Source organism: Megascapheus bottae, chromosome 8 (assembly GCF_031878675.1).
Source record: "Megascapheus bottae isolate mThoBot1 chromosome 8, mThoBot2.hap1, whole genome shotgun sequence".
Taxonomy (NCBI): Eukaryota; Metazoa; Chordata; class Mammalia; order Rodentia; family Geomyidae; genus Megascapheus; species Megascapheus bottae.
The window spans coordinates 6009707-6021083 of NC_143516.1; the positions used below are offsets into that span (position 1 = coordinate 6009707).

At 45.6% G+C, this 11377-nt stretch overlaps 1 protein-coding gene across 1 annotated transcript in view; it reads right to left on the bottom strand.

Moving 5' to 3' along the window:
- The window catches only part of Sytl3 (synaptotagmin like 3), a 48147-nt gene extending 37049 nt beyond the window's left edge, over nucleotides 1–11098 (bottom strand). Inside the window, exons 1-3 of the mRNA XM_090337890.1 lie at nucleotides 10946–11098; nucleotides 3391–3872; nucleotides 1237–1455 (exon numbers count right to left, since the gene is read on the bottom strand). Coding sequence (XP_090194016.1) covers nucleotides 1237–1455; nucleotides 3391–3500 — 329 coding nt within the window. The 5' untranslated portion in view covers nucleotides 3501–3872; nucleotides 10946–11098. The remainder of the gene's footprint in view (nucleotides 1–1236; nucleotides 1456–3390; nucleotides 3873–10945) is intronic.
- Nucleotides 11099–11377: the final 279 nt, after the last annotated feature.

The following is an 11377-nucleotide window of genomic DNA, read 5'->3' on the forward strand; positions in this document are numbered from 1 at the left end:
ACTCAGGGCCTGAGCACCGTCCTTGGGCTTTCTCAAGGCTAGTCCTCTATCACTTGAGCCACAGCACCACTTCTGGTTTTTGGGGGGTATGTGGTACCAAGGAATCAAACCCAGGGCTCTGTGCATGCTAGGCAAGTACTCTACCACTAGGCCACATTCCCAGTCCTAAACGTGTTGTTTCTGTTGTTGGAGTTTTGTTTTGTTTTGTTTTGTTTATGGGTCATGGGGCTTGAACTCGGCCTGGGTGCTGTCCCTGAGCTCTTCATCTCAAGGCTACCACCCTCCCCTTGAGCCAAGCCCCAGTTCCCGTTTTCTAGAGGGTAACAGGGGATAAGAGTCTCAGGTCCTTTTGTGCCTGGGCTGGCTTTGAACCTTGATCCTCAGATCTCAGCTTCCTGAGTAGCTAAATGTGTTTTATATAAAAATAGATATTTTAAAATAAAGCATCTCCCAAGAGGGAAAAAGATCACTCTACCTTGGGCACTTGATCAGATTTGAGGACAGTTGGCTTTGTCAAAGGTTTTCTAACAGAGTTGGGCACTGGTGGCTCACATGGGTACTTCTAGCTATTCAGGAGGCTGAGATCTACAATCAGTGTTCAAAGGCAGCGGGGCAAGGGTGCATGAGACTCTGCTCTCCAATCAACCACCCACCCCCAGGTTGAAGTGGAGCTGTGGCTTACATGGTAGAGCACTGGACTGGAGCAAAAGATGCTCAAGGATGTGCCCAGATCCTGAGTTCAAGCCATAGATTTACACACACACACACACACACACACACACACACACACAGAGTTTTCTAACAGATACCTAGAAACTGCTTTTTGCCGGAAAGCACTGACTTCTTTACTTGAATTAAATATAAACAGGATTAAAAACTTAGCATCCTAGCTTTTGCAGTGAGGTTGGTTCTCTCCTCTCTTTCTCTTCTCTCTAGTCTCTGTCTGCCTGTCTGTTTTGTCTGCCTCCCTCCCTCCCAGCCCCTGGCCCCTGTGACCACCCTAGGCTCAGGAAGGAGACCCCCCCACCCCACCCCAGAGCCTTCCACAAGGAGGGTAGACAGCCCGGTATGTTGCGCAGCAATGACTCTGCCACGGCAAGGAGGCCTTGCCAGGCAATCCAGGGATATCTGGCCACCAGACACTGGTGATCACCTCCTGTCACCTCTGGGGTGTCTGTGATAATGACAGGCCCTCGACCTCCCCCCCCCCCGGCCTCCTGGCCCCGGGCCGCTCACCTGTCCTCGACGCACACGGTGCACCGCCAGGCCCGGGCCCTCCGCGGGAAGACGCGGCACGCGGCGCACACGCGGTGGCTGCAGCCCTGGCACACCGCCCCGCGGGCGCGCAGGAGCCCCAGCGCCCGCTGGCACCGCGCGCAGCGCTTCCCCTCGTCCTCCCGGCTCGAGCTCGAAGCCCCTTTCCACCGGAGGTGCTGCAGCTGCGTCTTCAGTTTCCTGCGGAATTCCCGTGGCACCACATGAGCTGCCGCTGGATGGAACGCGGGACCACAGGGCCTCGCAGGGCCTGGCAGGCGCCTCGGGCACGGGCAGGGCTGGCGCTGGGCTCCCACGCGGCCTGCGATCTGGGTTCGCTCTCAGCCCCCCTCTCCGGGGTTCCGGGGTGATGGAAGGGACTGAAGGCCTTCCCGCCCCCCCAAGGGTGGCTCGAGGCCGCCCGGGAAGGCAGGACTTCTGCTCTAGGCTCTTCCACAGGGTGGCCAGGAGCAGTGAGGGCAGAGGAGGGACGGACAGACTGCTCAGAAGACAGACAAGCACACATCCCCCTGCTACTGCGGCGAGGCTCCCATCCGCAGTCTGTATTATAGTTTCCAAGGGAAGAAAAGACGCAAACACACTTAGAGTATTTTGGAATACCAAGGAAAGTTTTTTTTTTTTTAAAGAATATTGTATCTTGTAAATGACAAGGTAATGTTCTCTAGCATTGCTCAAGCCTTGGGTTGCCCCAGTTTGCATTTTATACGAGTATTATTTTTGTTGGCAGATTCTGAAAGAGTTGTATTTACTAAAATCGAAACCAAAAATACATTCCATGGGGTTTGTTTGGTGCTGGGTGTGGACTGAATCCAGGGCCTTTCACTCACTGCACCACTGAGCTACAGTCTCTGTCCAGTGACTTGTTAAAGCTCATCCTTTTCCAGAAGCACTGGTATTTAAAGATGGGTCTTAGCAGATACTGCTGGCTCACATCTGTAATACTAGCTATTCAGGAGATTGAAATCTGAAGATCAAAATTCAAATCCAGCTTGGGAGAAAAGTCCATGAAACTCTCATCTCCCATAAACCACCAAAAATGCTGGAATAGAGCTGTGGCTGGAGTGGTAGAGAGCTAGCCTTGAGCAAAAGAGAAAGAGCAGGATGCCCCAAATGCTGTCACAGTGTTCGCATCACCCCATGCAATGCCAAGCCTCTTTTCTCTTTGAATGTGCTGTCCATTTTTGTAACTGAACTTGTACTTATGCATGATGAGAAACGCATCTTTCTTTTACTAACGGGATAAAAAAAATCTTAAATAAAATGGAGTGAGATAATTTTATGTTAAAAAAAAAATAACCCATGCAACTAGGCAGCAGTTACGATGCGTTGTACTTGTTACTTTATAAATCACTTTACTTGAATGGCAACCTCTTTGTGCAACTAAAGATAATCTTTTAAAATAAATAAATTTAACAATGAAAGCAAAGTGTGAGTTCAAGCCCCAGACCCAGCACGAATCAAAAAGAAAAATAAGGGTCTTGCCAGCCAACCACCGGTTAAGTCTAGCATGGCCTTCAAGAGCCCTATTGACAGAGCAGTCAGGAAACAGGCTGAGCAGGTTCACATTTTATGTTTTTCCTTAATGTCAATGAAGACGGAAAAAAAAATGAGTAAAGAAGGAAGACAGTAATGGAATCCATCAGATTTGCTGTGTTTAAGCCAACTTCTCTGTGCCCTGAGATCCCCCTAAGGCAGGGTTGGGGAGAACTCAGGGCCTCGGGGATTTCCCTTGGTGTGGGGGTGGGGGAGTACCCGAAGTGTTAAGGTTTCCTTTCCCTTCCCTCCCTAAGCAAGCAAATAGATGAACACACAAAAGTTGCCAATTACATCAAAACACAAGGACAGGGTCCCTTCTTCCTGTCTTCTGAGTTTAGTTCACTGGTAGAAATATTCCCCACCCCCAACCCTGTGGACACTTCTCAGTGAGCACTGCCAGCCAGTAAGCGGTGAAGAAGCCAAGCTGCAACAGTTTCTAGAGAAAAAGCCAAGTCCTGTAGCTCTGCCCCTATAGATCACCTCACTGGGGACAGCTTGTCCTGCTGGGGACAGCGTGCCCCCTTAGGAACAGCCCCCCCACCCCGCTGAGGACAGCACGCCCCACTGAGGTCAGCTTACCGTGTCCGTTCTTCCTCTATGCTCTGAACAGCCCGGTCTCGGTACAGGACTTGGAGAATGACCTCGCGTTCTAACTCTTTAAGGGACTCCAGATCTACCTGGTGGGCCATTTCTTCCCAGCCACTGGTGCCTGTGTATTTCTTTGTGGTTCTTTTTTCCTTTCTGACTGTGTCATACTCCTCTGTAGAAGGCTCCTGCTGGCTGTCCCTCTGTGGGAGTCACTGTCATCAACAGAGCATTTTCACCAAGCTCCTCCACAGCCTCTGACATCTGCCTAAGACAAGAGCTTATCTTCTTCTGAGATTTTGCCAGAGATTGTTATAAATTATGCATGGCTGCTAGCAGATAATTTCTGTGAAGTGGAAGTAACCACCACGTTGAAGAGTTGAAGAATTTTATAAGTAGCAGAAAGAAATGTATCAATTGCTTGAAAATGTCTCCAGGTCAGCACAAAGTGATTAAGAGCCCAATTTGTTTAATACCTGTAGGAGAAAAATTAAATAGCATCAGTTTTCCCAGCTTGAGATCTTCACAATTTTACAGAGATTAAAATAGACAAACTGGTCTACATATTTTTTTAAGATTTTATTAACATTGATTTTTACATCATATTTCAAATATCATGTTTAACAAACAGTCTACATATTTAAATTGTTTCCTTATCGGTGGTGATAATGATATAAGTTTTCAAATTTCATAAAGTAAAGCTTGGTATATTTAAATCTTCCTAAAAAATCCAAACCTGAATTTTCATTTTTATTGTTTATTTTGTGCCAGTACTGGGTCTTGAACTCAGGGCCTGGGTACTGTCTCTAAGTTTGTTTGTTTATTTGTTTGCCAGTCCTGGGCCATGAACTCAGGGCCTGAGGACTGTCCTTGGACTTTCTCAAGGCTAGAGCTCTACCACTTGAGCCTCAGCACCACTTCTGGCTTTTTTCTATGTATGTGGTACCAAGGAATTGAACCTGGGTCCTCATGCATGCTAGGCAAGCACTCCACCACTAGACTAAACTCCAGGCCCTGTCTCTGAGTTTTTTAGGATTAGCATCCTACCACTTAGGACACAGCTCCACTCCTGGCTTTTTAGTGGTTACTTGGACATGAAAGTTTCACAGACCTTTCCTACCTGAGCTAGCTTCAAACCATGATCCTCGAATTTCAGTCTCCAGAATGGCTAGGATGACATGCACAAACCAAAAGATTACAGTATTACCTCCAACGATCCAGCCTTATGCAAAAAGATAAATGAGAGAGGGCCTGAGTTCAAATCCCAGTACTGGCATGCATGCACACACACACACACACAATTCTATGTGATCATTGATGTATGAAATAAGAACCTAGAAGTGATCTAAAAATGCTATCAGTTTCAAAATGCTATTCATGTGAACAGTATTTTGAGATAAATCCAACACATAAGGTGGTATGAAAATATCTGTGCTATTAGGGACAAAATTATAAATCCTGCTCATTCTATTATGGTTTTTGCCATAATTTAAGAAAATGCCAAATTATAGTTAAAAGCTAAAGAAAATAATAATGTACTATTTCCCCACCTAAATTCATGGCCTGCCTTCTAAGGACTGGTGGCTTGAATGATTCCATATTTATTAGTTTCTTTATCATAAGATGAAGTTGAAATATATTGTTCACCCCAATCACAGATGTTCTGTGAACAGGGAGGGAAGCCCAGGGTTCTGAAAAGGGATGACTTGACCTCTGGTCTACAGTAAGATGCACTGCTGTACCTACTCTCCAAAGACTTCCTGCACAGGCAGCAAGGAACTCATCGTTCCTGGCTGAGCTCTGACCAGAGGGCCAGCTCCCCTCGGTGCCATCAGGGGCAAAGCCCAGGGCTCCACTGATTCATTCCAGTGTCCAGCTGAGCATGGAGACTCGAAGTTTTTCGTTTCCTGAGGCTCTGAGGTTCTGGTAAAACAATTCATCTTTTCATTGCCTTTTAAACTTGACCCTCCGTTCTCGTTCTCTTATTTCTACTCTTCTAAATATACTTCTGGGTCAAAAGCTGTTGGCCATTTAAAGGCTCTCAGGTACTTTAAGTGAAGTACTCCAAACTCTGGGTGGGAGCCAGGGGCTGTCTCTTCCTGTGGCTGTTGTAATTCTCTGGTCCCCAGCTCTTCATGAAGCTGGATACAGTGAGTGTGATCCTGGGCTGGTAATATCAGCAGAGTGCTTACAGTGAGTGTGATCCTGGGCTGGTACTATCAGCAGAGTGCTTACAGTGAGTGTGATCCTGGGCTGGTAATATCAGCAGAGTGCTTACAGTGAGTGTGATCCTGGGCTGGTAATATCAGCAGAGTGCTTCAACAGGAGGAGCCCAGGAACCCTTCAGAGCTTCCTCATCAGACATCTAGGTTTTCTGCATTTCAGAAATACAGGATCTAACTGTCAATACACAACACCTCTCAAGGCTTCCCCACTCCATGCCTAAGGGCCTAGGAAGTGCCCTTTCCATACAGAATTGGGAGCTCAGGCTCCCCCTTGTGGCCATTCACGCCTACTTACGGCTACTTAAAGACAAGAGACATGAATTTGTTTCCCAGATCCATCCAGTCATTTGGTAAATATTTACTGAGCACTTTTCAAGTGCCAGGGCTTGTTCCGCACGCTTAGGTTACAGCCCATAACTTGATCAATTGGTCTTTTATACTCTAACCTACTCTTAACACAAATATGACATGACTTTCTGTAAAAACACATAGGAAATGGAAGTCAGAGAGACTCCACTATGAGAAAGAAAAAGGGGCAGATGGTTCTACCAGGAAGTTGGAGGAAAACAGTCACCATGCTTGAGCATTAAATAAATTCTGACCTCCCTAGTAGCCAAGGAGAAACAACCACAATGAACAATCAATATGTATATACTTGACAAGCAGAAAGAAATACAGGGCACCCTTAAGGTAGGAAGGAATAAGAAAAATGGGCACCAGGAATCACTATTGTATTGGTTTCAAAGTAAAGTCAAAAAGAGCATAAAATGGATTCACGAATGCGTTAAGATGGCGGGCTCCACAGCATGGCCTGAGGATGTCACCCAGGCTGTCCAGGAACTCTTTCTTCAACCTCCTACTGCTTGGGGCTCTAACCCATGGTCCTCAAATTTCAGCCTCCAGAGTAGATAGGATGACAGGTACAATCCAAAAGATGGCAGTATTGTCTCCAGTTAGCCAACCTCGAGCAAGAAGATAAATAAGAGGGAGAGACCCTGAGTTCAAACCCCAGTACTGACAAGCACACACCACACACACACACACACACACACACACACACACACACACACACACTTCTGTGTGAGCACTGATATATAAAATAAGATCTAGAAGTGATCCAAAGGTTTCCATAGTGTCACTGTGAAACTTACGTGCTAAGAGGAACAGGCTAGGCCTTCTTATTTAATATCCTATTTAATCAGAAATAAAATAATACTGAGTGAAAAAGAATGCCTAGAAGTAGATTTTTAGGCAGTTTCTTTTGAACTACCTTTTCTCCTGCCTGATTGAATGAGAAAAGCTAGGCATCCTGACAGGGCATGGCAGTGACCGTCAATTGGGTGATACCAAAAGGAAGCATTTACTTCTAATCCAAAGTGGAGCTTTATCTTGTGTTTGTCATAAATCTCCCTCTTCTTCTCTTCCAGATGGCTGTAATTACAAAGTGGAGCTTGCTTTGACATCTGGTGGCAGGAGGGTCCACCGAAGTGGACAATCCATATGATCACACTAACCCCATCCCTCAACAGAGCCTGTGCATAATAATGAAGAAAAGCATGATCAGGTGCTGAAAACCACACTGGAGGGGGGAAAATCAACATTTTGAGCAAGGACCCGTGATTTAAAAAAAAAAAAAAAGCTTAGCAAAATGTTCTCAGCTACCAAGTGTAGCCAATTCCCTCATAACTGGTGTCACCGACGTCGTAAGACAGTGAATCCTCTGAAAGACAGATGATCCTGAGGTTCTAAGAAGAATCAGAAATTATCCAGTGCTTCCTTTGCCATTTGAGAAAATGCAATGCTGTGTATGTGTCGTAAAGTAACAAAAGAAAGCCTTCATAAACTGCTAAGATAAATTATGATCCACCGAAAGCATCTCAAATATTGACCAAGGTGTTTTCTGGTCAACACGAAGCCAAAGCTTAGAACACTTGACGTATGAGTCTTCCAGATCCACCAGCTGTGCTTGCTCTTGACCTTCAAGCACTTACACCCTAACTTCTCCATTCGGCCAAACCATTGACGAGAGCTTTACTTCTACAGACCTTCAGACACTCACGGGAGTTAGTGACTGGCCTCTGTAAGTAAACACTAGATAACAATTTACGGATGCCTTAAATCTTAAAAACTTGTTTTGGTGCCAGTACTTGGCTTGAACTCCTGGCTTGGGAGCTGACATTTAGCTTTTGCCCTCGACCACTGGAGCCACAATTCTACTTCCAGCTTTTTGAGGGTCGCGGTTTAAGACTTACACTATGAGGAGGGCAGAAAGGACCGGTGAGACCAGGAGAAGCTTCCAAGAGGAGGCAACTCTGCCAGGAGATGGAAACAGTCATGAATCTGTCAACACGTGTCTGTCAACACACGGCCAATTCAATGGTGGTTCGCCAAAGCCATCTTAGTTTATGTAAACATGCAACTGTTTTCACAGTTTTTAATGGTGTCCTTCTCAGCATAACTCCCTGTAGTGATATAACACCAACACTACCTTCTCCTCAGCCTCCTGGAAGCCTTGACTTTGAGATCTGGCAAAAGTAACCAGAAAGATGAAAGAGGAGGCGAGTGAGAAAGGGAGAGATTCTCTTTTGGCAGATACATAACGTCTTCTCTGAGATACAGCCACCTGTGTGCTGTGTGCGCACAGCCATCCTCCCCCCCTTTTCCGTGCGGGCGGCCTGACACCCCACATTCACAGGAAACAAAGAACGCCCCATCGCAGCTTTAGGGGCGCCCTCCACGGGGCTCTTACCACAGCCATTTCCTTGAGAAACTTCGCCATTTTAATAGCCACAGGCTTTCTGACTCATACGCAGGGGAAAAACCCAGTAACTAAACTGGACTTTTACCCCCATATTTCATCTTTTTGGTTTTGCCTGGGTAGATTCTTGATGGAAGCATATGACACCCACAGAAAATAACCCCCCCCCAAAGACAGAGGACAGAGACCCACTCCAGTCTCTCACTCCTCCCACCTGAGGCTGGAGTGGGACTGTTTATTCATGGACTGCAAAGATTCACTTTACAAAGAGGAAATAAAAGCAGGTGGATTTTCTAGAAAGCCCATGAAATCCAAGCTTTGCATCCTTCAGGTGCCAAGGCCCAGCCCGGTGTCGTGCTGGTCGTTTAAAGTGTCCACATGTAATATGCACAGGCAAACACACGTGTGAGCACTGGGAAGCCTGAGCACGAAGCACCTGTACTCAGTGGAAGTCTGTGTTCCTCGTTGTTTGGGGAGAAGATTTGGCAGCAACCACGCCTCCCCTCCCCTCACATGCTATCTGACGATCAGGGTAAAAAGTAAAATAGAACCAGTGTGATCTAGGTCAACGTGCATTGCAGGGTGAGTGGTAACACCTTTGTACAACTACTTAAAGATAGTGTTTAAATAGAAATTTTAAAACAAGCAAAAGAGATAACCAGGAGCTAATGGGTTGCTCCTGTACTCCTAGCTATTCAGAAGCTGAGCTCTGAAGATTGCAGTTCCACCAGCCCAGGAAGTGAGACTCCTGTTTCCAATTAACCACTCAAAAACTGCAAGCGGTGCTAGGGCTCAAGTAGTAGAGCGCTACTCAGGCCCGGAGTTCAAGTTTCACAACCAATAATTTTAAATTGGACTTCTAATAGAGGCAAAAATGACGATGGATATTAACAGGAACTAGTCATAACTGTTATTTTTTATTTTTATCTTTTTTGCCAGTCCTGGGGCTTGAACTCAGGGCCTGAACACTGTCCTTGGGCTTTCTCAAGGCTAGAGCTCTGCCACTTGAGCCACAGCACCACTTTCAGCTTTTTCTATGCATGTGGTATGGAGGAATCAAATCTAGGTCTTTGTGCATGGTAGGTAAGCACTCTACCACTAGGCCAAACTCCTGGCACCTTAACTGTTATTATTCTCAACACTGGTCCAACAACTACTATTTATTATGTATGTATTCTAGCAGTTTATCTGTTTTTTTCTTTAGGTACAGAAATTAGAAGGTTACAGAGCCAGGCACAGTGGCTTACGCCTATAATCCTAGGTACTCAGGAGAATGAGATCTGAGGATCTCAGTTCAAAGCCTGGGCACTGAGACTCTCCAGTTAATCACTAGAAAATGGGAAGTAGGACTGTGCGTCCAGGGGTAGGGAGGTAGCCTTTAGCTGAAGAGCTCAGGGACAGTGCCCAGGCCCACAGTTCAAGCGCCATAACCCTCCCCCTCCAAAAAAGGTCACAGTCTCCCATTATTTTGATGGAATAATTTTTTCTACAACAATTATAATTTTGTAAGAGATCTTTAGTACCTAAAGTACCTCATGTGTACCTTCCTCCGTTTCTCTCTTACCAAAATGTTTGGTATCTAAAGAAGTTTAATGAAAGGAATTTTAATTTAGTTAGCTAATTTAGTTAACTTAATTTCTTTACCCTCTAATTTTATTTATGTTCCACCTCCAAATGAGAGATTACAAGTAATCAAAACATTTGGAGTTCATGCAGTTAATTCATACCAATGACAAAATCATCAAGTAATAAATAGTCTACCTCCCACTAAAAAATTCATGCCAAAAGAGCTTGGAGATGCATTCCTGTAATCCCATCATCTGGGAGGCTAAGGCAGAAGGATTGTAGGTCGTCTGTTTTAAATAACTAGCTATATGGCTTTTAGGTAGTGTTTTCTGTTTTGTTTTGTTTTTTTTAAATAAATTCTGAAGTAACCTCCTTTACATCCTTTAAATAATTACGACTAGTTTGGGTGTTTTGTTTTATTTTGGCTTTGTAGGTATTAGGGTTTAGAACAAAGCCTCGTGCTTGCCAGGCTTACTTACTGCCTTACCACTTCAGGCACAAGTCCAGCCCAGCTTTTTGCTGGTTAGACATGGAATCTCTCTTTCTGTCCAGTCAAGCTTCAAACCTTTATACTCCAGGTCTCAGTCTCTTTATTAGCTATAATTGTAATGGTGAGCCACTGGTATCGGGCAAGTTTTACATTTTAAATGTATTCTGTAAGCTGACAAGTCATCCTTTATCTAATTTATTATTACTTTTACTTCCTACTTTTTCAAAGTTCCCAATATAAGGAAAGTTGAAATAGCTATCACGCCTATAATCCTAGCTACTCAGGAGAGTGAGATCCAGCCAGGGCAGGAAAGTCCTTGAGACTCTTATCTCCGATTAGCCAGCAGAAAACTGGAAGTGAAGCTGTGGCTCAAAGTGGTAGAGGACTAACCTTGAGAGAAAAGTTCAGAGACAGTGCTCAGGCCCTAAGTTCACGCCCCATGCCCAACAACAACAAAAATGATCATGTCTACCTGCCCCATTCCAACTGACCTCCAGGACCCCATCCTACCGTCACCAGGCCTGAATCCACTCAGCTGAGGAAAGCTGGTTTCTCTTCTCAGTGTCACTGGCCTGTTTCTTCTTCCTTCCTGTCCTGGGCGGCAGAAGCAGCGCCTGTGACCACTGCATGCATCTGTGGTTCCTCCTACGTCACTGAGGACCAGGCAGCAGAACCACCCCCAAACCACACCAGAAGCCCTGCCAGCCAGCAGCCTTCACACTGTGAGCCGAAGAAGGAAAACAGTTCATCTGATGACCACCTGCGCCCGCCCGTGCAGCTGTGTCACAGGAAACATTAGCCGCCATGCTGTTGGTGGGTCTCTGTGTCATCCATAACTGTTCAAGTGGATCTGATGCCCAGGACATCCCCTGACCACAGGTGACACTTCTCAGCGTGGCTGACTCATTGTTTTTTTACATATAGCATGAACACAGAATGTTA